At 30.4% G+C, this 27475-nt stretch overlaps 1 protein-coding gene across 25 annotated transcripts in view; it reads right to left on the bottom strand.

Annotated features, from left to right (window-relative positions):
• Positions 1 to 27475, bottom strand: part of LOC139516286 (uncharacterized) — an 89867-nt gene that overhangs the window by 17895 nt on the left and 44497 nt on the right. For 19 of the 25 annotated variants that reach the window (XM_071306312.1, XM_071306306.1, XM_071306313.1 and 16 more), the window contains 30 exons: positions 26775 to 26907; positions 25502 to 25618; positions 24830 to 24966; positions 23266 to 23398; positions 21995 to 22111; positions 19400 to 19681; positions 18970 to 19089; positions 14520 to 14615; positions 14198 to 14269; positions 13469 to 13564; positions 11982 to 12077; positions 11666 to 11737; positions 11083 to 11178; positions 10306 to 10377; positions 8624 to 8719; positions 8049 to 8120; positions 7521 to 7622; positions 6945 to 7016; positions 6417 to 6518; positions 5840 to 5911; positions 5312 to 5413; positions 4735 to 4806; positions 4207 to 4308; positions 3629 to 3700; positions 3101 to 3202; positions 2524 to 2595; positions 1998 to 2099; positions 1421 to 1492; positions 893 to 994; positions 315 to 386 (listed from right to left, as the gene is read on the bottom strand). In XM_071306312.1, the coding sequence (XP_071162413.1) occupies positions 315 to 386; positions 893 to 994; positions 1421 to 1492; positions 1998 to 2099; positions 2524 to 2595; positions 3101 to 3202; positions 3629 to 3700; positions 4207 to 4308; positions 4735 to 4806; positions 5312 to 5413; positions 5840 to 5911; positions 6417 to 6518; positions 6945 to 7016; positions 7521 to 7622; positions 8049 to 8120; positions 8624 to 8719; positions 10306 to 10377; positions 11083 to 11178; positions 11666 to 11737; positions 11982 to 12077; positions 13469 to 13564; positions 14198 to 14269; positions 14520 to 14615; positions 18970 to 19089; positions 19400 to 19681; positions 21995 to 22111; positions 23266 to 23398; positions 24830 to 24966; positions 25502 to 25618; positions 26775 to 26907 (3025 nt within the window). The remainder of the gene's footprint in view (positions 1 to 314; positions 387 to 892; positions 995 to 1420; positions 1493 to 1997; positions 2100 to 2523; positions 2596 to 3100; positions 3203 to 3628; positions 3701 to 4206; positions 4309 to 4734; positions 4807 to 5311; positions 5414 to 5839; positions 5912 to 6416; positions 6519 to 6944; positions 7017 to 7520; positions 7623 to 8048; positions 8121 to 8623; positions 8720 to 10305; positions 10378 to 11082; positions 11179 to 11665; positions 11738 to 11981; positions 12078 to 13468; positions 13565 to 14197; positions 14270 to 14519; positions 14616 to 18969; positions 19090 to 19399; positions 19682 to 21994; positions 22112 to 23265; positions 23399 to 24829; positions 24967 to 25501; positions 25619 to 26774; positions 26908 to 27475) is intronic. The other 6 variants (XM_071306303.1, XM_071306301.1, XM_071306294.1 and 3 more) reach the window with 5 other exon arrangements.

A 27475-nucleotide genomic window follows, 5' to 3' on the forward strand; every position in this document is an offset into this window, starting at 1 on the left:
ATGTTACTGGCATGATTTTTAACTAACTGTTTAAAAAATTTTCGTTGATAAATTTTGAAATTATACTCAAACTAATCTATAATCATATCAAGTGTATATAGAAATACTGTATTTCGATAACAGCTAGTTTCTTGTATGTGATTTTGTCTCTTGATGTATGTGTTTGGTGGCGAAAATGCCCTTTGAATAAAGAATAATAACCAATGGTTTAGAAAATATGTTTCTTGAACAAAATTCTGTCAAATTTATACATTGTTGTATTAATAACTACTACAATTTAATTGTTGAAACAGTAGTGAACTTAGTCAATATACCTTTTCGTTTGCATTTTCCGCGGAAATTACAAACAAATCCTCTCTTACATTTTCGTGTGCATGGTGTCATTGCTAAAAAAAATATTCATTGCGATTTTAGATATTCAAAAACACAGCAAAACCAAAAGAGAGAAAAATACTTATATATAATACTTGTAAATTATTTACGACGTTTCCAATTATATTTGGATTACATAGATAAACAAAGATGACGTTTGAATGCCAATGAGACTACTTTCCATACAAATAACAATTTCGGAAAATGACCATTGTATGTCAACGTAAAGTCTTCAACACCTTTAACACACTGAACAGCAAGCTATAAAGGGCCCCGAAATATGATAAGGGATAAACCGAACAACATGCTTTAAAGTGTAAAATTATTCAAAGAAGAAAAACAACGGTCTCATATATATGTATATAAAAATAAGAATCTATAAACACTCATAAACATGTCGTTATCATTTCCTTTGTAATTATATTATTCAAAATGAAAAATATTGGATTTGTTGGTCAAAATTTGTTCAACAACTAAATTTACATAACCTTTAGTCCTTTACTTGAGGTGAGAGACTTACTTTTACATGTTCCTAGCTTTGTCCTGAAGGAACCTTTCTTGCATCTGCATTTTCCTTTACGACACCTTTCATTGATTCTACACTTTCGTTTACATGCTGTCACTGAAACAATGAATAGAGAATTTGAAATAACGGTTAATCTTCCTTAAAACGGTTCATATATGTGCCTGTAGATGTGATTTAATACTTTTAAAAGATTTTTTTCTTTGGTAACATGTTACTGGCATGATTTTTAACTAACTGTTTAAAAAATTTCCGTTGATAAATTTTGAAATTATACTAAAACTAATCTATAATCATATCAAGTGTATATAGAAATACTGTATTTCGATAACAGCTAGTTACTTGTATGTGATTTTGTCTCTTGATGTATGTGTTTGGTGGCGAAAATGCCCTTTGAATAAAGAATAATAACCAATGGTTTAGAAAATATGTTTCTTGAACAAAATTCTGTCAAATGTATACATTGTTGTATTAATAACTACTACAATTTAATTGTTGAAACAGTAGTGAACTTAGTCAATATACCTTTTCGTTTGCATTTTCCGCGGAAATTACAAACAAATCCTCTCTTACATTTTCGTTTGCATGGTGTCATTGCTAAAAAAATATTCATTGCGATTTTAGATATTCAAAAACACAGCAAAACCAAAAGAGAGAAAAATACTTATATATAATACTTGTAAATTATTTACGACGTTTCCAATTATATTTGGATTACATAGATATACAAAGATGACGTTTGAATGCCAATGAGACTACTTTCCATACAAATAACAATTTCGGAAAATGACCATTGTATGTCAACGTAAAGTCTTCAACACCTTTAACACACTGAACAACAAGCTATAAAGGGCCCGGAAATATGATAAGGGATAAACCGAACAACATGCTTTAAAATGAAAAATTATTCAAAGAAGAAAAACAACGGTCTCATATATATGTATATAAAAATAAGAATCTAGAAACACTCATAAACATGTCGTTATCAATTCCTTTGTAATTATATTATTCAAAATGAAAAATATTGGATTTGTTGGTCAAAATTTGTTCAACAACTAAATTTACATAACCTTTAGTCCTTTACTTGAGGTGAGAGACTTACTTTTACATGTTCCTAGCTTTGTCCTGAAGGAACCTTTCTTGCATCTGCATTTTCCTTTACGACACCTTTCATTGATTCTACACTTTCGTTTACATGCTGTCACTGAAACAATGAATAGAGAATTTGAAATAACGGTTAATCTTCCTTAAAACGGTTCATATATGTGCCTGTAGATGTGATTTAATACTTTTAAAAGATTTTTTTCTTTGGTAACATGTTACTGGCATGATTTTTAACTAACTGTTTAAAATTTTCGTTGATAAATTTTGAAATTATACTAAAAATAATCTATAATCATATCAAGTGTATATAGAAATACTGTATTTCGATAACAGTTAGTTACTTGTATGTGATTTTGTCTCTTGATGTATATGTTTGGTGGCGAAAATGCCCTTTGAATAAAGAATAATAACCAATGGTTTAGAAAATATGTTTCTTGAACAAAATTCTGTCAAATGTATACATTGTTGTATTAATAACTACTGCAATTTAATTGTTGAAACAGTAGTGAACTTAGTCAATATACCTTTTCGTTTGCATTTTCCGCGGAAATTACAAACAAATCCTCTCTTACATTTTCGTTTGCATGGTGTCATTGCTAAAAAAATATTCATTGCGATTTTAGATATTCAAAAACACAGCAAAACCAAAAGAGAGAAAAATACTTATATATAATACTTGTAAATTATTTACGACGTTTCCAATTATATTTGGATTACATAGATATACAAAGATGACGTTTGAATGCCAATGAGACTACTTTCCATACAAATAACAATTTCGGAAAATGACCATTGTATGTCAACGTAAAGTCTTCAACACCTTTAACACACTGAACAACAAGCTATAAAGGGCCCCGAAATATGATAAGGGATAAACCGAACAACATGCTTTAAAATGTAAAATTATTCAAAGAAGAAAAACAACGGTCTCATATATATGTATATAAAAATAAGAATCTAGAAACACTCATAAACATGTCGTTATCAATTCCTTTGTAATTATATTATTCAAAATGAAAAATATTGGATTTGTTGGTCAAAATTTGTTCAACAACTAAATTTACATAACCTTTAGTCCTTTACTTGAGGTGAGAGACTTACTTTTACATGTTCCTAGCTTTGTCCTGAAGGAACCTTTCTTGCATCTGCATTTTCCTTTACGACACCTTTCATTGATTCTACACTTTCGTTTACATGCTGTCACTGAAACAATGAATAGAGAATTTGAAATAACGGTTAATCTTCCTTAAAACGGTTCATATATGTGCCTGTAGATGTGATTTAATACTTTTAAAAGATTTTTTTCTTTGGTAACATGTTACTGGCATGATTTTTAACTAACTGTTTAAAAAATTTTCGTTGATAAATTTTGAAATTATACTAAAAATAATCTATAATCATATCAAGTGTATATAGAAATACTGTATTTCGATAACAGCTAGTTACTTGTATGTGATTTTGTCTCTTGATGTATGTGTTTGGTGGCGAAAATGCCCTTTGAATAAAGAATAATAACCAATGGTTTAGAAAATATGTTTCTTGAACAAAATTCTGTCAAATTTATACATTGTTGTATTAATAACTACTACAATTTAATTGTTGAAACAGTAGTGAACTTAGTCAATATACCTTTTCGTTTGCATTTTCCGCGGAAATTACAAACAAATCCTCTCTTACATTTTCGTGTGCATGGTGTCATTGCTAAAAAAAATATTCTTTGCGATTTTAGATATTCAAAAACACAGCAAAACCAAAAGAGAGAAAAATACTTATATATAATACTTGTAAATTATTTACGACGTTTCCAATTATATTTGGATTACATAGATATACAAAGATGACGTTTGAATGCCAATGAGACTACTTTCCATACAAATAACAATTTCGGAAAATGACCATTGCATGTCAACGTAAAGTCTTCAACACCTTTAACACACTGAACAACAAGCTATAAAGGGCCCCGAAATATGATAAGGGATAAACCGAACAACATGCTTTAAAGTGTAAAATTATTCAAAGAAGAAAAACAACGGTCTCATATATATGTATATAAAAATAAGAATCTAGAAACACTCATAAACATGTCGTTATCATTTCCTTTGTAATTATATTATTCAAAATGAAAAATATTGGATTTGTTGGTCAAAATTTGTTCAACAACTAAATTTACATAACCTTTAGTCCTTTACTTGAGGTGAGAGACTTACTTTTACATGTTCCTAGCTTTGTCCTGAAGGAACCTTTCTTGCATCTGCATTTTCCTTTACGACACCTTTCATTGATTCTACACTTTCGTTTACATGCTGTCACTGAAACAATGAATAGAGAATTTGAAATAACGGTAAATCTTCCTTAAAACGGTTCATATATGTGCCTGTAGATGTGATTTAATACTTTTAAAAGATTTTTTTCTTTGGTAACATGTTACTGGCATGATTTTTAACTAACTGTTTAAAAAATTTTCGTTGATAAATTTTGAAATTATACTAAAAATAATCTATAATCATATCAAGTGTATATAGAAATACTGTATTTCGATAACAGCTAGTTACTTGTATGTGATTTTGTCTCTTGATGTATGTGTTTGGTGGCGAAAATGCCCTTTGAATAAAGAATAATAACCAATGGTTTAGAAAATATGTTTCTTGAACAAAATTCTGTCAAATTTATACATTGTTGTATTAATAACTACTACAATTTAATTGTTGAAACAGTAGTGAACTTAGTCAATATACCTTTTCGTTTGCATTTTCCGCGGAAATTACAAACAAATCCTCTCTTACATTTTCGTTTGCATGGTGTCATTGCTAAAAAAATATTCATTGCGATTTTAGATATTCAAAAACACAGCAAAACCAAAAGAGAGAAAAATACTTATATATAATACTTGTAAATTATTTACGACGTTTCCAATTATATTTGGATTACATAGATATACAAAGATGACGTTTGAATGCCAATGAGACTACTTTCCATACAAATAACAATTTCGGAAAATGACCATTGTATGTCAACGTAAAGTCTTCAACACCTTTAACACACTGAACAACAAGCTATAAAGGGCCCCGAAATATGATAAGGGATAAACCGAACAACATGCTTTAAAATGTAAAATTATTCAAAGAAGAAAAACAACGGTCTCATATATATGTATATAAAAATAAGAATCTAGAAACACTCATAAACATGTCGTTATCAATTCCTTTGTAATTATATTATTCAAAATGAAAAATATTGGATTTGTTGGTCAAAATTTGTTCAACAACTAAATTTACATAACCTTTAGTCCTTTACTTGAGGTGAGAGACTTACTTTTACATGTTCCTAGCTTTGTCCTGAAGGAACCTTTCTTGCATCTGCATTTTCCTTTACGACACCTTTCATTGATTCTACACTTTCGTTTACATGCTGTCACTGAAACAATGAATAGAGAATTTGAAATAACGGTTAATCTTCCTTAAAACGGTTCATATATGTGCCTGTAGATGTGATTTAATACTTTTAAAAGATTTTTTTCTTTGGTAACATGTTACTGGCATGATTTTTAACTAACTGTTTAAAAAATTTTCGTTGATAAATTTTGAAATTATACTAAAAATAATCTATAATCATATCAAGTGTATATATAAATACTGTATTTCGATAACAGCTAGTTACTTGTATGTGATTTTGTCTCTTGATGTATGTGTTTGGTGGCGAAAATGCCCTTTGAATAAAGAATAATAACCAATGGTTTAGAAAATATGTTTCTTGAACAAAATTCTGTCAAATTTATACATTGTTGTATTAATAACTACTACAATTTAATTGTTGAAACAGTAGTGAACTTAGTCAATATACCTTTTCGTTTGCATTTTCCGCGGAAATTACAAACAAATCCTCTCTTACATTTTCGTTTGCATGGTGTCATTGCTAAAAAAATATTCATTGCGATTTTAGATATTCAAAAACACAGCAAAACCAAAAGAGAGAAAAATACTTATATATAATACTTGTAAATTATTTACGACGTTTCCAATTATATTTGGATTACATAGATATACAAAGATGACGTTTGAATGCCAATGAGACTACTTTCCATACAAATAACAATTTCGGAAAATGACCATTGTATGTCAACGTAAAGTCTTCAACACCTTTAACACACTGAACAGCAAGCTATAAAGGGCCCCGAAATATGATAAGGGATAAACCGAACAACATGCTTTAAAGTGTAAAATTATTCAAAGAAGAAAAACAACGGTCTCATATATATGTATATAAAAATAAGAATCTAGAAACACTCATAAACATGTCGTTATCATTTCCTTTGTAATTATATTATTCAAATTGAAAAATATTGGATTTGTTGGTCAAAATTTGTTCAACAACTAAATTTACATAACCTTTAGTCCTTTACTTGAGGTGAGAGACTTACTTTTACATGTTCCTAGCTTTGTCCTGAAGGAACCTTTCTTGCATCTGCATTTTCCTTTACGACACCTTTCATTGATTCTACACTTTCGTTTACATGCTGTCACTGAAACAATGAATAGAGAATTTGAAATAACGGTTAATCTTCCTTAAAACGGTTCATATATGTGCCTGTAGATGTGATTTAATACTTTTAAAAGATTTTTTTCTTTGGTAACATGCTACTGGCATGATTTTCAACTAACTGTTTAAAAAAATTTCGTTGATACATTTTGAAATTATACTAAAACTAATCTATAATCATATCAAGTGTATATAGATATACTGTATTTCGATAACAGCTAGTTACTTGTATGTGATTTTGTCTCTTGATGTATGTGTTTGGTGGCGAAAATGCCCTTTGAATAAAGAATAATAACCAATGGTTTAGAAAATATGTTTCTTGAACAAAATTCTGTCAAATTTATACATTGTTGTATTAATAACTACTACAATTTAATTGTTGAAACAGTAGTGAACTTTGTCAATATACCTTTTCGTTTGCATTTTCCGCGGAAATTACAAACAAATCCTCTCTTACATTTTCGTTTGCATGGTGTCATTGCTAAAAAAATATTCATTGCGATTTTAGATATTCAAAAACACAGCAAAACCAAAAGAGAGAAAAATACTTATATATAATACTTGTAAATTATTTACGACGTTTCCAATTATATTTGGATTACATAGATATACAAAGATGACGTTTGAATGCCAATGAGACTACTTTCCATACAAATAACAATTTCGGAAAATGACCATTGTATGTCAACGTAAAATCTTCAACACCTTTAACACACTGAACTGCAAGCTATAAAGGGCCCCGAAATATGATAAGGGATAAACCGAACAACATGCTTTAAAGTGTAAAATTATTCAAAGAAGAAAAACAACGGTCTCATATAAATGTATATTAAATAAGAATCTAGAAACACTCATTAACATGTCGTTATCATTTCCTTTGTAATTATATTATTCAAAATGAAAAATATTGGATTTGTTGGTAAAAATTTGTTCAACAACTAAATTTACATAACCTTTAGTCCTTTACTTGAGGTGAGATACTTACTTTTACATGTTCCTAGCTTTGTCCTGAAGGAACCTTTCTTGCATCTGCATTTTCCTTTACGACACCTTTCATTGATTCTACACTTTCGTTTACATGCTGTCACTGAAACAATGAATAGAGAATTTGAAATAACGGTTAATCTTCCTTAAAACGGTTCATATATGTGCCTGTAGATGTGATTTAATACTTTTAAAAGATTTTTTTCTTTGGTAACATGTTACTGGCATGATTTTTAACTAACTGTTTAAAAATTTTTCGTTGATAAATTTTGAAATTATACTAAAACTAATCTATAATCATATCAAGTGTATATAGAAATACTGTATTTCGATAACAGCTAGTTACTTGTATGTGATTTTGTCTCTTGATGTATGTGTTTGGTGGCGAAAATGCCCTTTGAATAAAGAATAATAACCAATGGTTTAGAAAATATGTTTCTTGAACAAAATTCTGTCAAATTTATACATTGTTGTATTAATAACTACTACAATTTAATTGTTGAAACAGTAGTGAACTTAGTCAATATACCTTTTCGTTTGCATTTTCCGCGGAAATTACAAACAAATCCTCTCTTACATTTTCGTTTGCATGGTGTCATTGCTAAAAAAATATTCATTGCGATTTTAGATATTCAAAAACACAGCAAAACCAAAAGAGAGAAAAATACTTATATATAATACTTGTAAATTATTTACGACGTTTCCAATTATATTTGGATTACATAGATATACAAAGATGACGTTTGAATGCCAATAAGACTACTTTCCATACAAAAAACAATTTCGGAAAATGACCATTGTATGTCAACGTAAAGTCTTCAACACCTTTGACACACTGAACAGCAAGCAAAAGGGCCCCGAAATATGATAAGGGATAAACCGAACAACATGCTTTAAAGTGTAAAATTATTCAAAGAAGAAAAACAACGGTCTCATATATATGTATATAAAAATAAGAATCTAGAAACATTCATAAACATGTCGTTATCATTTCCTTTGTAATTATATTATTCAAAATGAAAAATATTGGATTTGTTGGTCAAAATTTGTTCAACAACTAAATTTACATAACCTTTAGTCCTTTACTTGAGGTGAGTGACTTACTTTTACATGTTCCTAGCTTTGTCCTTAAGGAACCTTTCTTGCATCTGCATTTTCCTTTACGACACCTTTCATTGATTCTACACTTTCGTTTACATGCTGTCAATGAAACAATGCATAGAGAATTTGAAATAACGGATAATCTTCCTTAAAACGGTTCATATATGTGCATGTAGATGTGATTTAATACTTTTAAAAGATTTTTTTCTTTGGTAACATGTTACTGGCATGATTTTTAACTAACTGTTTAAAAATTTCCGTTGATAAATTTTGAAATTATACTAAACTAAGGTTCTACCTCCCCCAGGCATAGTTAGCCTTATATGGATTTGGCATGTATTTTTTTCCTTTTGGTTCACAGCTCTGCAACGTTTTCGATAAAATTGAGAATGGAAATGGGGAATGTGCCAAAGAGACAACAACCCGACCATAGAAAAAAACAACAGTAAAAGGTCACCAACAGGTCTTCAATGTGGCGAGAAATTCCCGCACCCGGAGGCGTCCTTCAACTGGCCCCTAAACAAATATATACTAGTTCAGTGATAATGAACGCCATACTAATTTCCAAATTGTACACAAGAAACTAAAATTAAAATAACACAAGACTAACAAAGGCCAGAAGCTCCTGACTTGGGACATATATATATATATATATATATATATATATATAAGTTATATATAAGTACGTCTGAGTCAGTGACAACCCTACAACAGATGTATCCATCGGATCACCATCAATGATGGTGATACATGGCTGTGTACATAATGTATATACAACTCGTCTAAACATCAACCCAACAATGTTAGATCTGTAAATTTGCTTTCGCAAATTTTTGGTTCTTCCCTCGCCGGGATTCGAACCCATGCTTCTGTGATATCGTGACACCAAATCGCCTGCACTGCAGCCGTCCCGCTAGACCACACGACCACCTGGGCTCTCAAAAAAAAGAGCTTTCGGTGGGCATGTGTTACCTTTCCACGTCAGTTTTAATCTAGCGGCGTACTACAGTACATGATATATAAGGCATGAAGATGTTATTGTTACAGATCAGCTAAATTATCGATAGTAAAGGATCCTACAAATTAATGTAAGATACAGTCACAGAAAATAATTATATTCATAAGTACGTCTGAGTCAGTGACAACCCTACAACAGATGTATCCATCGGATCACCATCAATGATGGTGATACATGGCTGTGTACATAATGTATATACAACTCGTCTAAACATCAACCCAACAATGTTAGATCTAACATTGTTGGGTTGATGTTTAGACGAGTTGTATATATATATATATATATATACTTATATATCCTTGACTTTCAAATATTGGAGTTCCAGATTCAGGTTAATCCACAAAAATTCTCCGAATACATTAAAATTATAACGTGTTGTTTTCACATTTTTGCCTTTTCGTAGATTTTTTATTTCGCCAATTTCTGTAAACAAAGCCTTTAGAAAAGTGTATAAAGTAATAATAATTTGATAACAGTTAGTTACTTCTATGTCATTTAGACTCTGGATGCACGTGGTTTATGGCACAAATGCCCCATAATAAAGAATAATTACCAATGGTTTAAAAAATATATTTGTTGAATATAATTCTGTCAAATTTATATAAATAACAATTGACAATTTGATTGAAAGTTTGAAAAATCTTTCAGTGACGTTAGTAAAAATTACCTTTTGGTCTGCATTTTCCACGGAAACTACAAACAAATCCACTCTTACATTTTGGTTTGCATGGTGTCTTTGCTGAAAAAATATTTATCAAGATTTTAAATATTAAAAACAAACAGCAAAACCAAAGCAGAGAAAAATACTTTTAAATCATACTTGTAAGATTTTTTAACATTTCCGATTTTAATTGGATAACATAGATATAGGAAGATGACGTATGAATGCCATTGAGACTACTCTCCATACAAACCACATTTTTTAAACGTTAACCATAATAGGACAAAGTACGGTCTTCAAAACCATTTACACGGAACCTTGGCTCCAACCGTACATCAATCTATAATGGACCCCTAATATTATAAGGGATAAAACAGCATGCTTGGAACTATTCAAACAGGAAAACCAACGGTCAAATCTATTTTAAAAAATAGAGAAACACTCATGAACATTTTTATAATTTCCTGACTTATTATATTATTCAGTGTTAGAAATATGAAATATGAAAACAACTGAACAGCAAGCTATTAAGGGTCACAACATATGAAAAGGGATACAACCGAACAACATGCTTTAAAGTGTAAAATTTTTCAAAGAAGAAAAACAACGGACTCATATATATGTATATAAAAATAAGCATCGAGAAACACTCATAATCATGTCGTTATCATTTTCCTTGTAATTATATTATTCAAAATGAAAAATATTGGATTTGTTGGTCAAAATTTGTTCAACAACTAAATTAACATATCATTCGTCATTTATTTGGGGTGAGATACTTACGTTTACATCTTCTTAGTGTTGTTCTATAGGAACCTTTTTTGCATCTGCATTTTCCTTTATCACACCTTTCATTTAATCTGCACTTTCGTTTACATCCTGCCAACACAATAATTATAAAACATATATTAACTTGTAAATCTCGAAAAAAATCAGATGTTACAGAAAGTACAGAAGAAATAAATATTTATTATAAGATATGTAACAATTCATCGATTTTTTTTAAAGAAACAGATCTACATTTACACGTCAAAATGTGGAAGTCAAAATATTAAAAAGCAAAGGTAATTTTGATATATTCAAGTCAAGTACATCAGAACTACATTATTTCGTCGATTAAAACAAATTTCTAGTTTTTGTCTGCGGGAAAGGGAAAGTTTGTATTGTCATAAAACGGTCCCACATTTTGTTTTATATATATGTAGTATAGTTGATGAATGTGGTTGAAGGCAAGAATGTCCCTATAATAATGAACCGTTGACACTATTAAACATTTATTTTTTTAAATATAATTATGAGTATTTGAATTAAAAACAATATAACTTTAAACTCTTCATTATTATTCAAGTGACCATAGTAAATATACCTTTTGGTCTGCATTTTCCACGGAAACTACAAACAAATCCACTCTTACATTTTGGTTTGCATGGTACCTTTGCTGAAAAATATTAATTAAGATTTTAAATATTAAAAAACATAACAACATCGAAGCAGAGGAAAATATATTGATATTATACTTGTAATAATGTGTTTTAACCATTATTAAAAAACATAGCAACATCGAAGCAGGGGGAAATATATTTATATGATACTTGTAATAATGTGTTTTACCCACACACATATATTTGGATATCATGTTATAATGTCTTTATATATTTTTTATTAATTAACGTGGCACTTACTTTTACATGCTCCTAGTTTTGTCCTGACTAAACCTTTGTTGCATCTACATTTTCCTCTGAAACATCTTTCATTGATCTTACATTTTCGTTCACAACCTGCAAGTACGAAATAATGAGATTATCATAATCGTTATGATCCCTAACAAGCTTGTTCGCATAATAATGTCAGCCCTTGGTTGAATTTTAATGTATTTGACGCATCGTATTGAATGATATCACTCTTTTTACTGACTTTGAGTTACTCCAACCACCTAGTACTAACTCGTACAATGGATCCTTCTCATTATTGGAAGACATCAAGGCCAAATGTGCATCATTTTAGCCCTCACTTTGAACTTGATAGTATATCTGTCAGGATTTTCTACCCTGATGCCATAATCTGAGAGTAGTTTATATTTATACGTTTGGCGTTCGGATTTTCTCCGCCGACAGACAACCTAGAAATCTGTAGGTACAACATTGCATGACAAAGTTCTACAAAAATAGCTAGAAATAGATTTTTAGGCTAAGCAACTCCCATCCACTCTTGAACCCAAAATTAGCATGATATTAGAATTTGCACATAAATTTTCGCTTGATACAAAGGAAATTATGCATAACAATACGGTCATTCAGATTTATTTAGATTTGGGTGATAAAAAATATCAAAATAAAATTGAGTGATATAATTACTACGTTTATAGTTACAAATCAAAGGTCATCATATCAGAAAACAAACAAATAACGCCGTACACTTAAAATTAATTCAAAATCACAATGTTTATTGTATGCTGTAAAAGATCCGCTATCTTAAGAATGTGTGTCATAAAGAATGCAGCCATGAAAGATTTGTCAAATGTTTTCCTACAGTACAGGGTAAAATATCTTGTCCCATATACCAAAATTTTCATCAAAAGGTCATAAAAGGTGATAACAATGACACTTTTTTTTACCATGAAAAGAATTAAACAGTCATTGAGTGCATTATAAAAGGCAACATCTGACTATTTTTGAAAAAAGGTTGACAATGATAATGTGCATGTACTAGTATCATGAGTATATTGAAATGTGTTACACAATTTTTCATAAATATTTTATAACACATTTTTTTCCGTGTCTTTCAGCATTCATATAACTGACACTTTTTTTAAACATAAACTCAGCATGTTTAATAAAAAATATACTGTAAATAAAAATGAAAACACGTTTAAAATGTCATGGGTCCGAAGAGCTTTTCTCGTTTTACCTTTTTAGGAAGGTTCAAAGCCGAATATATGCAAACAAACGATGGAAGAGACCTAAACAGAGATCTTTATAACTAAAAGGACATAAAACAGGCAAAATCCATCTAAGGTCAACTTTGCCTGAAGAAGATCTCTGAAGATTGTTTTATTTGTACTGACATAGATTTTGTGTATGTTGTCATAAATAGAAATATAAAATTATATGTATTTTAAAACAATAATGATAATGCATTGTAAAATTTTGTTTATGGTTAAGACACTTACTTCTACATGCTCCTAATATTGTCCTGTAAGAACCTTTCGTGCATCTACATTTTCCTCTAACACACCTTTCATTAATCCTACACTTTCGTTTACATCCTACAAAAATAATAATCACCGATCATATGAAATAACCGTTTATCTTCCTTGAAAGTTGATTGTATCTGAATATCAGCCTATTCATGAGACTTCGTGTATTAGATATATATAGGAAGAATATGTTTCGATAACAGTTAGTTACTTATATGTCATTTAGTCGCGGGTGGAGATTAGTCTCATAGCAATTTTACTACATCTTCCTATTTGTATAGAAATTGGAGTCGTTATTGCCTATATGACATGAATTTTAAAGAACTAGATTCGTCGCAATCTTTCAGTGACCATCTTAAATGACAAATGACGTACACTAAAGGACAAACAGACATTTTTTAATTTTTTTTAATGTTACATATATACCAAAATTCGTGTAAACGTAATACAATAACGTACATCTTAGTCTGCTTGTCTATGAAAAGTTTGCCATTGTTTAAACACAATTCCTTTTTTTGTTTTATGTATAGTACAGTTGATAAAATGTAATGAAGGCGATTATGCATTTTTAATAAAGAATAATTGATACTAGTTTACAAATGTATTTTTTAACACTATTTTGTCCAATTGATATCATGACTTTAACAATATATAATTGAAATATTGTTAAATATATCTTTCAGTATCGAACGGAAAATATACCTTTTGGTCTACATTTTCCGCGGAAATTACAAACAAATCCCTTCTGACATTTTGGTTTGCATGGTGTCTTTGCTGAAAAATATCAATTGTGTTTAAAAATATTAAACAATATAGCATTTTTAGCTACAGGGAAATTATTTCTGATACTTATTATACATTTATATACTATTTGCTTCTTTTTTATATATCACGTCGCTCTATTTTTACTGATCGAACGATGCTAAAGTATATGATGAAATAAAAGAACGCAGTTCTTTTGTTTTATCAAATAAACAATAGTGATAATACATTGTAAAATTTGGTTTATAGTTAAGACACTTACTCCTACATGCTCCTAATTTTGTCCTGTAAGAACCTTTTTTGCATCTACATTTTCCTCTAACACACCTTTCAATAATCCTACACTTTCGTTTACATCCTACAAAAATAATAATCACCGATCATATGAAATAACCGATATCTTCCTTGAAAGTTGATTTGTATCTGAATATCAGCCTTTTCATGAGACTTCATGTATTAGATATATATAGGAAGAATATGTTTCGATAACAGTTAGTTACTTATATGTCATTTAGTCGCGGGTGGAGATTAGTCTCATAGCAATTTTACTACATCTTCCTATTGGTATAGAAATTGGAGTCGTTATTGCCTATATGACATGAATTTTAAAGAAATAGATTCGTCGCAATCTTGCAGTGACCATCTTAAATGACAAATGACGTACACTAAAGGACAAACAGACATTTTTTTTATTTTTTTTAATGTTACATATTTACCAAAATTCGTGTAAACATAATACAATAACGTACATCTTAGTCTGCTTGTCTATGAAAAGTTTGACATTGTTTAAACACAATTCCTTATTTTGTTTTATGTATAGTACAGTTGATAAATTGTGATGAAGCCGATTATGCATTTTTAATAAAGAATAATTGCTTCTAGTTTACAAATGTATTTTTTAACACTATTTTGTCCAATTGATATCATGACTTTAACAATATATAATTGAAATATTGTTAAATATATATTTCAGTATCGAACGGAAAATATACCTTTTGGTCTACATTTTCCGAGGAAATTACAAACAAATCCCTTCTGACATTTTGGTTTGCATGGTGTCTTTGCTGAAAAATATCAATTGTGTTTTAAAATATTAAACAATATAGCATTTTTAGCTACAGGGAAATTATTTCTGATACTTTTTATACATTTATATACTATTTGCTTCTTTTTTATATATCATGTCGCTCTATTTTTACTGATCGAACGATGGTAAAGTATATGATTAAATAAAAGAACGCAGTTCTTTTGTTTTATCAAATAAACAATAGTGATAATACATTGTAAAATTTGGTTTATAGTTAAGACACTTACTCCTACATGCTCCTAATTTTGTCCTGTAAGAACAATTTTACTACATCTTCCTATTTGTATAGAAATTGGAGTCGTTATTGCCTATATGACATGAATCTTAAAGAAATAGATTCGTTGCAATCTTGCAGTGACCATCTTAAATGACAAATGATGTACACTAAAGGACAAACAGACATTTTTTTATTTTTTTTAATGTTACATATATACCAAAATTCGTGTAAACATAATACAATAACGTACATCTTAGTCTGCTTGTTTAAAAATGTATTTTTTAACACCATTTTGTCCAATTGATATCATGACTTTAACAATATATAATTGAAATATTGTTAAATATATCTTTCAGTATCGAACGGAAAATATACCTTTTAGTCTACATTTTCCGAGGAAATTACAAACAAATCCCTTCTGACATTTTGGTTTGCATGGTGTCTTTGCTGAAAAATATCAATAGTGTTTAAAATATTAAACAATATAGCATTTTTAGCTACAGCAGGGCCGTAACTAGCCCCTTTTAATACTGAGGCAAAACTTTTTTCGCCTCGCTACGCTCGGCGATCTTGCAGTGACCATCTTAAATGACAAATGACGTACACTAAAGGACAAACAGACATTTTTTTTATTTTTTTTAATGTTACATATATACCAAAATTCATGTAAACATAATACAATAACGTACATCTTAGTCTGCTTGTCTATGAAAAGTTTGACATTGTTTAAACACAATTCCTTATTTTGTTTTATGTATAGTACAGTTGATAAATTGTGATGAAGCCGATTATGCATTTTTAATAAAGAATAATTGCTTCTAGTTTACAAATGTATTTTTTAACACTATTTTGTCCAATTGATATCATGACTTTAACAATATATAATTGAAATATTGTTAAATATATATTTCAGTATCGAACGGAAAATATACCTTTTGGTCTACATTTTCCGAGGAAATTACAAACAAATCCCTTCTGACATTTTGGTTTGCATGGTGTCTTTGCTGAAAAAATCAATTGTGTTTTAAAATATTAAACAATATAGCATTTTTAGCTACAGGGAAATTATTTCTGATACTTTTTATACATTTATATACTATTTGCTTCTTTTTTATATGTCATGTCGCTCTATTTTTACTGATCGAACGATGGTAAAGTATATGATTAAATATCGTTCTTTTGTTTTATCAAATAAACAATAGTGATAATACATTGTAAAATTTGGTTTATAGTTAAGACACTTACTCCTACATGCTCCTAATTTTGTCCTGTAAGAACAATTTTACTACATCTTCCTATTTGTATAGAAATTGGAGTCGTTATTGCCTATATGACATGAATTTTAAAGAAATAGATTCGTTGCAATCTTGCAGTGACCATCTTAAATGACAAATGATGTACACTAAAGGACAAACAGACATTTTTTTATTTTTTTTAATGTTACATATATACCAAAATTCGTGTAAACATAATACAATAACGTACATCTTAGTCTGCTTGTTTAAAAATGTATTTTTTAACACCATTTTGTCCAATTGATATCATGACTTTAACAATATATAATTGAAATATTGTTAAATATATCTTTCAGTATCGAACGGAAAATATACCTTTTAGTCTACATTTTCCGAGGAAATTACAAACAAATCCCTTCTGACATTTTGGTTTGCATGGTGTCTTTGCTGAAAAATATCAATAGTGTTTAAAATATTAAACAATATAGCATTTTTAGCTACAGCAGGGCCGTAACTAGCCCCTTTTAATACTGAGGCAAAATATATTCGCCGAGCGTAGCGAGGCGAAAAAATTTTGGCGAGGGGTCTGGCGGCCCCCAGCAGCTCTTGGGAAAATAACGCAAAATCGTGCATTCTGAACGTTTCCCGGACTCTTTCTTACATAGAAACGCAAATCATTTTTAGCTATTTTTTCGACAATATTCTGGTCTCAAAGCAAAAACATAGATTCATTGTTATTTAAGACTTTAAAGTTTTAGGGAAATTCAAAACATTAAAAGACCGATATGTAGGATAAAGCAAAAATCGTAATTCTCATAATCATTAATACCGGATCTGTCTGTCTGTTCTTGTCTTGTATTGTGCTGACTTGAGACTTTTTTTTATGACTAGATTTAAAAATAGTGACAGTCATTAGTGCAGTAATATACGTTAAATACTAGTACTGCTCAAGTCGACACTAGGGACCATATTGACCTTGTTTTGAAGTATTTATGAGTTTTTCATTATTGAAGACCCTCCAGCAACTATCAAGATGAAGAACAGGAATAAAAACTTTGACCATTGATCATTTGTATTTTTTTTCTGTACATTGACATCGTGTGCAATTAGCTCCCGTAGACGTGTACTTCATATTCCTTTTTTTTTCTGTTAAAGGGTCTGAACACGACTTAATGCAAATTTAACCCTTGAATGTAAAAGGTCATATGGCAATACATTGATGTTTTTTTCAACAAATGATTTGATACCGGGAAATTGGTGGTCTTACTTGAATTTAAATCATGTCAGCTATCTAGTTTTATCCACAGGCGCTTGGATATACGATACAGTTCTTTTTTTTTATTTTGTTGTTGATTAAGATATTCAATTTTCTATATTTATAATACATATCTATCACTTCTGTGCATATCTCACCTACAGAAAATACCTAATTTTGCAATCCATACTAAGAAAAATTGGGTATGGTTTTATATACAAGAAAGGCAGTTTCGTATTCTTTGATATCAAGTTCAATTCTCCATGCAGAAACGATACTTTTTTCTGTGTCCAGTAGCATCGTATATTCTTAAAATATTTTCTCGCATAATGCCTGGACATCGGTGGACATGCAACATTACACAGTGTGACACGTTTACAAATGATAATCAACACTCAGACTAGTCATTAAGTAGGACAATAAATGAACAAAAGACAAACCCGGGACACAGAAGTACAAACAATAGACCATCAACTCTGAAAACCAAAAGTAAAATAGAAACATGGATTACGAAAAATATGCAGGGGCGACATCAGAGAGTGAAGAGAACTTGCTTCTTGCAAGACACTTTCAGTGAAAACAATTTGATACGAAGACAATCATATGAAGACAATCTTTTGTTTTATTATTTTTTTTTAATTTTTGTTTTTTAAATTTAAAACATGAGACATTTGCCTCATTTGCCTCAATGTAGTTACGGCCCTGGAGTCTAAAAGCCTAAGAACACCCAAGATAAGATCCAATTACCTCATTCTTTTTCAATTTAACATTTCAATGTATTTTATAGGAGAAAAATGACAGGACTCATCGCTCCAGCATGATCTGCTAACATTTACGAAACACCCGAGATCACTCTGTATTTTTGGAGGTCCGTAGCTGGCCCCTAAATAAAATAGTGTATAGTATAAATCTACATACCTTTTATGTTTGTGCAAGATCTAATTCCATCACCTTTGTATCTGGATTTACAAACGCATTTTCCTCTTATACACTTGGCTTGTCTATGACATCTTCTTAAGCATTTGGGTGTCTTCTTAACTACAAACAAGACAATTGTTTTAAATAACACTTTATTTATTTTACACTTAAGACAAAATAGCAATGACTGCTTGACTTCAACATGAAAAAAATTCAGATCGACAAAAAAAAATTACATTAAAAGTCGTAAATTTACAGTAGACTTAAAACGTGTTTTTAAATTACATAATATCATGCACAGAATTATATAATTGATATTATAGTGCCACATTTTAGGCTTATACTTATTCTATTGCATTGATTTTAGTGATTTACACTTTCAACTTTGTAACGCCATGTCATGACATCAATGCATTATTTACAAACATACCTTTGCAGGAATACGTAACAGTGACGTATTTGTATGTCCCGGGACAAGGATCACCATACAGCCTGTTATTTGCAGCAACAGTGCATGATTTCCGCCCATTACAATTCTTCCTTGAGATGCCAAGCGGTTTTTTCGTAACACAGCGAGTTGTTTTCATGTTTGGGTGTTTGCATGTTCTTTTATTAGATCTACCATACGTTGCCTGCGTTATCTTGATAACTTGGTTCGATGGACATGACAATGTTGTTTTGGAGTCTTCGCAAATTACTTTCCTTTTGCTTGCTGAAAATAGAAATATACGCATACATGTAGATAATGGAAATATTACAATACGTTTGACGGTACATTTGCTGCCAAATGTCAAGTGAACGCATGCTGTATTTATTCAAATTTGATACGCTATATACTTAAAGCGTGTTCCAGAACTACAGGTATTTCACAAAAACCGATACACATGTCTGGTATCTTAGAGGTATTAAAATTTCGTTCTATTCCTGACGAGACACCATCTAATAAACTATCGACAGGACCAACGAATTCTTCCGATGGCCATGTGACACCGATATAATCACAAACAAAAACATACTTGTAAACATATAAAGTAAAAACAGATATGCAACCACGTACCTGAGTAAGGTCGTTTTATCATTGTTCTGGGTTTTTTTCATGAATAAAAACACAGCAATTAAATGAAATGAATGAATTCTAAACCTCTATGTGACTGATCTCTTTGACGGAAAAAATCGATAAACGAATTTGAACTATTCGGTCTTCTCGTTGTAAGTTTCGTTTTGTTCTGACGTTTGTTTAAATCTCAGTACATGCTGGTCACGCGGATAACATATATCCAACAGAGGTTAGATCGAAGGTCGTATGAATACGAATTCAAATGAGGTTGAAATATTGACTTGCAATAAAACATTAACAATATTCTGGTCTCAAAGCAAAAACATAGATTCATTGTTATTTAAGACTTTAAAGTTTTAGGGAAATTCAAAACATTAAAAGACCGATATGTAGGATAAAGCAAAAATCGTAATTCTTATAATCATTAATACCGGATCTGTCTGCCTGTTCTTGTCTTGTATTGTGCTGACTTGAGACTTTTTTTTATGACTAGATTTAAATATAGTGACAGTCATTAGTGCAGTAATATACGTTAAATACTAGTACTACTCAAGTCGACACTAGAGACCATATTGACCTTGTTTTACGTTATTTATGATTTTTTCATTATTGAAGACGCTCCAGCAACTTTCAAGATGAAGAACAGGAATAAAAACTTTGACCATTGATCATTTGTATTTTTTTTCTGTACATTGACATCGTGTGCAATTAGCTCCCGTGGACGTGTACTTCATATTCCTTTATTTTCTGTTAAAGGGTCTGAACACGACTTAATGCAAATTGAACCCTTGAATGTAAAAGGTCATATGGCAATACATTGATGTTTTTTTTCAACAAATGATTTGGTCTTACTTGAATTTAAATCATGTCAGCTATCTAGTGTTATCCACAGGCGCTTGGATATACGATACAGTTCTTTTTTTTAATTTTGTTGTTGATTAAGATATTCAATTTTCTATATTTATAACACATATCTATCACTTCTGTGCATATCTCACCTACAGAAAATACCTAATTTTGCAATCCATACTAAGAAAAATTGGGTATGGTTTTATATACAAGAAAGACAGTTTCGTATTCTTTGATATCAAGTTCAATTCTCCATGCAGAAACGACACTTTTTTCCGTGTCCAGTAGCATCGTATATTCTTAAAATATTTTCTCGCACAATGCCTGGACATCGGTGGACATGCAACATTACACAGTGTGACACGTTTACAAATGATAATCAACACTCAGACTAGTCATTAAGTAGGACAATAAATGAACAAAAGACAAACCCGGGACACAGAAGTACAAACAATAGACCATCAACTCTGAAAACCAAAAGTAAAATAGAAACATGGATTACGAAAAATATGCAGGGGCGACATCAGAGAGTGAAGAGAACTTGCTTCATGCAAGACACTTTCAGTGAAAACAATTTGATACGAAGACAATCATATGAAGACAATCTTTTGTTTTATTATTTAAAAAAAAAAAAAAAAAAATGAAAACACGTTTAAAATGTCATGGGTCCGAAGAGCTTTTCTCGATTTACCTTTTTAGGAAGGTTCAAAGCCGAATATTTGAAAGCCAATGATGTATGAGACCCAAACAGTTCGAGACCCATAAAACTAAGAGGACATAAAAAAAAGGCCAAATCCATCTATGGTCAACTTTGCCTGAAGAAGATCTCTGAAGATTGTTTTATTTGTACTAACATTGATTTTGTGTATGTTGTCATAAATAGAAATATAAAATGATATGTTCTTCTATACAGTAATAAACGAAAATCTACGGTTCTTCATACTGTATATAGTTATAGTTTGAGAGTGCACAAGGTCCTTATTTTCTCAAAGTTGTTTTGAACCAATTCACTAAATTACTTGGATGTGTATTGAGTGATACTCAAGAAGTGTTGGAAACATGATTTATTTATTAGTTGTAATTTGCCTTGATTACAAAATTAAAAATTATAATACTCACGTTTGACTTTCTTACAAGATTTAACTCCGTCGCCTTGGTAATTGCCTTTACAAACGCATTTTCCTTTTCTACACTTCGCTTTCTTATGACATTTGTTCCTGCACTTGGATATCTGGGCTGCAATAATATATAAATATCTAAATAATCAACAACTGTATTTACTGATAGTATCATGCATGGGGACGCAGATACATATAGGCCTTATGGAATAAACCTTTTTATTGATCTTGCTTGAAAAACTTACATATACAAACAATATTGATTGGTTGCTTCAAACAAGATCTCAATGTATCACATAATGACATAAATTGATATTGGAAAACAATTTATGACTAAATCCTTTTCGTCTAGTCCTTAGTCATCTTTTTAAAAACTACTAAACCCATAATTGAAAAAAGTAAGTAAATCAATAACATGAATAAGACTACTTTGTATTTTTGTAGAACTCAGCTATCATGTCTATACAAAGATTAAAGAAAGTAGTGTTATTGCTAAATATGATCAGAATGCATTATAATTCATAACAGCATTAACATATACTTGGGTAAGCAACAATTTCAGCTCTAATTTGTAAATGGAAAAAATATCGTTTTCTATTTTGATGTCCTTATTACGTTTTGTAATCAGCACACAAAATATGTTTGACAAATGCGCACGAACTGCCTATTTATATTCTCATTATTTTCATTGTTATTCTAATACATTTTAGCAACTTCCATTGACTTTTGTTATATATTGTTTACCAATCAACATGGGGAAACGGAAACACCCAAACATTTTTAGGGTATTATTGTACGTTTTGACCTATGAAAACACTGTATTTGTTCTATTAGAATCGACATAATTCCGTCATGTTATGCTGTATGCTCATTTTAACATGGGTAGGCCTAATATGTGACAATATTTTACACCTCGCTACTGCTCAGTGTAAAATATCGACAAATAAAGTGCCTACCTATGTTAAAATGAGCATAGAACATACCTTGAAATCATTATTCCTTCATTGATATGTATGCTTAAAGCTTCATTAAATATTTTTATGTAATATTTTTTTATCATAAAGCCGTTATTACTGGCCATCTAATTTACAAATTTCTAAAACTTTTTTTTAAACGAATGACGTATCTAGTTTTTATCACTGAATGAGCGGATATATTGAATGAACTTGGAACATTGCATTCGCTTATCTCAACTTGAATAATAAACGTAACATCAATATTTAGTAAAAGGTGGTATAGATGTAGGGGAAATATATACAAATGATCCGGTACCTGTATAAATAGAAATCCTCCATGGACCACCACATATCTGCTGTTTATTTCCTGAGCATGGCGTTTTGCAATCACCTTCTTTTCTTTTTTTGTTCTTTCGTAAAACATCACCACAAAAGCATTCGTTCCCATTCTATGAAAGTAATATAAGTTGTATCATAAGAAACACCCTTTGAATTCCATATGCTAACTAGATAAAAGGCAGTGCGAAAAAATCGTAAAAAAAGTAAAATATCAAACTCCAAAGAAAATTAAAAACGGAAATTCCTTTATCCAATGGTAAAATTAAAAGCTAATACACATCAAACGAATTGAAAACATCTGTCATATTCTTGACTTTGTACAGGCATTCTTATTTCGAAAATACTAGTTTAACCTGGTATTATAGATTCCTTCACCTATCACTTATGTGACAGTCGATAAAATTCCATTATATTGACATAATTATTTGCTTACGAAAGAGATATATAAATAAACTCATCATAGATACCAGGACTAAATTTTGTATATACGCCAGACGCGCGTTTCGTCTACAAAAGACTCATCAGTGACACTCGAATCAAAAAAAGTTTAAAAGGCCAAATAAAGTACAAAGTAGTAAATATGCACCTTTTCCATCTTATGATTAGATACGAATATTCGAATTTGAAGGCATGTACATTGGGACTCCGAAAGCGTTGTGATGTGGATCTTATTTACAAGCAACACTCATCCGGCTTAAGATTGATATTCCCCCTAGGACAAGTCCGAATAATTTTGACGTCTTGAAAGGCTATTATATTATTTTTGCTTTGACGAATAACTGGGACGTCATAACGTCAAAGTAATGTTCTGTTCGAATTCGAAAGATAATTTACTTCTTCATGAAAACGTTTAGCTGATTCAGTTGTCAGACGTCAGTTAATTAATAAAAGAAATGTTTGTTCGAAACTCGGTAAATAAGACGTACCCGAATTTCCGGATAATATAAATCAAATGTTACGGAAAGTCGGGTCTGTCAAATTTACCGAGTTTGGTGCAAAAGCATATTTTATCGTCTTCTAAAATGATATCAACGAAACGTTTAAAAAAAGCAGAAGATAATCGTCCGCCTTGGATGAAAATATAAAGTGTTTCATCATTACTTTGAGAAATTGTAAGAGATATTTTGCGCAAAAAAACAAAGTAAAAGTAGGAATTTGTATACTTCCAAACATTTCTAGTTCTCAATGAATCTTATATAGTTAAATTGCACTTCAAAGTTGAGAGAGCAATTCCCTCTGATAGTCCCACAAAAAGTGTCCTCAGTGTTATGAAGTCGCAGTAAGGCGTCAAAGCAAAACAATAAAATAGCTTTCAAGACGTCATAATTTCTACACTACAGTGGGACATAATTTTCAAAGATTAACCAAAGGTTGCCTTAATCAAAGAAAAAAAAAAACGTTAACGAGTCCAAAACATTATATCATAAAACGAAAAGACCTTGTTTCTGTGTAAGGTAATATACATCTGAAATACAATTTAACAACTAAGTACCATATTTCACAGATTCATGAACACAAGCTTCTAACTTTCATTGACCTACCTCAACACCTGCGTACTTGAATCTTTTTTTACGACAAAACTGTCGACATTTTTGAACTGTCATACTTTTGTCTGTCAGTACATCTTTGGGTAGTATTCTTTTGCTGTGATCCTGATAACAACCAATATATGCTGATTCTGTAAAAAAAAATGGAATAAAAACCCTGCAGATTAAGTATTTTTAAGATAATGTGGACTTAATTTCCTTTTATCTCTAAAATCAACGTTTTACCACTTTTGTTAACCGTCAGCATACAAATTCAAATTTAAAAGGATTAGGTATATTCTAAAGGCAATGTTTGACTCCTAGAACTTGAAGATAAAAAGCATGAATATATATAAAAATATAAGGAAAAACACGCCTACTAACCGCACATTTAATATACAATGTCGCCATTCGGTCGCTTTTAACCAATGATAAAACTAGAAATGTATATGAGATAACAAACAGATTGCTTACTTTTCGGCATTAGGTCTATGTTAAATAATTGTCTCATTGGTGATCATACGGCTCTTTTTATTTATATTTTTACGATAATCAATTATCTTCTGTTAGTTTAATGTTCGATTAATGTCAAAATGATGCATATAACACTCAAGAAGTGTTGGAAACATGATTCATTTATTAGTTGTAATTTGCCTTGATTACAAAATTTAAAATTATAATACTCACGTTTGACTTTCTTACAAGATTTAACTCCGTCGCCTTGGTAATTGCCTTTACAAACGCATTTTCCTTTTCTACACTTCGCTTTCTTATGACATTTGTTCCTGCACTTGGATATCTGGGCTGCAATAATATATAAATATCTAATTAATCAACAACTGTATTCACTGATATTATCATGCATGGGGACGCAGATACATATAGGCCTTATGGAATAAACCTTTTTATTGATCTTGCTTGAAAAACTTACATATACAAACAATATTTATTGGTTGCTTCAAACAAGATCTCAATGTAGCACATAATGACATAAATTGATATTGGAAAACAATTTATGACTAAATCCTTTTCGTCTAGTCCTTAGTCATCTTTTTTAAAAACTACTATACCCATAATTGAAAAAAGTAAGTAAATCAATAACATGAATAAGACTACTTTGTATTTTTGTAGAACTCAGCTATCATGTCTATACAAAGATTAAAGAAAGTAGTGTTATTGCTAAATATGATCAGAATGCATTATAATTCATAACAACATCAACATATACTTGGGTAAGCAACAATTTCAGCTCTAATTTGTAAATGGAAAAAATATCGTTTTCTATTTTGATGTCCTTATTACGTTTTGTAATCAGCACACACAATATGTTTGACAAATGCGCACGAACTGCCTATTTATATTCTCATTATTTTCATTGTTATTCTAATACATTTTAGCAACTTCCATTGTCTTTTGTTATATATTGTTTACCAATCAACATAGGGAAACGGAAACACCCAAACATTTTTAGGGTATTATTGTACGTTTTGACCTATGAAAACACTGTATTTGTTCTATTAGAATCGACATAATTCCGTCATGTTGTGCTCTATGCTCATTTTAACATGGGTAGGCCTAATATGTGACAATATTTTACACCTCGCTACTGCTCAATGTAAAATATCGACAAATAAAGTGCCTACCTATGTTAAAATGAGCATAGAACATACCTTGAAATCATTATTCCTTCATTGATATGTATGCTTAAAGCTTCATTAAATTTTTTTATGTAATATTTTTTTATCATAAAGCCGTTATTACTGGCCATCTAATTTACAAATTTCTAAAACTTTTTTTTTAAACGAATGACGTATCTAGTTTTTATCACTGAATGAGCGGATATATTGAATGAACTTGGAACATTGCATTCGCTTATCTCAACTTGCATAATAAAAGTAACATCAATATTTAGTAAAAGGTGGTATAGATGTAGGGGAAATATATACAAATGATCCGGTACCTGTATAAATAGAAATCCTCCATGGACCACCACATATCTGCTGTTTATTTCCTGAGCATGGCGTTTTGCAATCACCTTCTCTTTTTTTTTTGTTCTTTCGTAAAACATCACCACAAAAGCATTCGTTCCCATTCTATGAAAGTAATATAAGTTGTATCATAAGAAACACCCTTTGAATTCCATATGCTAACTAGATAAAAGGCAGTGCGAAAAAATCGTAAAAAAAGTAAAATATCAAACTCCAAAGACAATTAAAAACGGAAATTCCTTTATCAAATGGTAAAATTAAAAGCTCATACACATCAAACGAATTGAAAACATCTGTCATATTCTTGACTTTGTACAGGCATTCTTATTTCGAAAATACTAGTTTAACCTGGTATTATAGATTCCTTCACCTATCACTTATGTGACAGTCGATAGAATTCCATTATATTGACATAATTATTTGCTTACGAAAGAGATATATAAATAAACTCATCATAGATACCAGGTCTAAATTTTGTATATACGCCAGACGCGCGTTTCGTCTACAAAAGACTCATCAGTGACACTCGAATCCAAAAAAGTTTAAAAGGTCAAATAAAGTACGAAGTAGTAAATATGCACCTTTTCCATCTTATGATTAGATACGAATATTCGAATTTGAAGGCATGTACATTGGGACTCCGAAAGCGTTGTGATGTGGATCTTATTTACAA

This window comes from Mytilus edulis, chromosome 3 (genome assembly GCF_963676685.1).
Source record: "Mytilus edulis chromosome 3, xbMytEdul2.2, whole genome shotgun sequence".
NCBI lineage: Eukaryota > Metazoa > Mollusca > Bivalvia > Mytilida > Mytilidae > Mytilus > Mytilus edulis.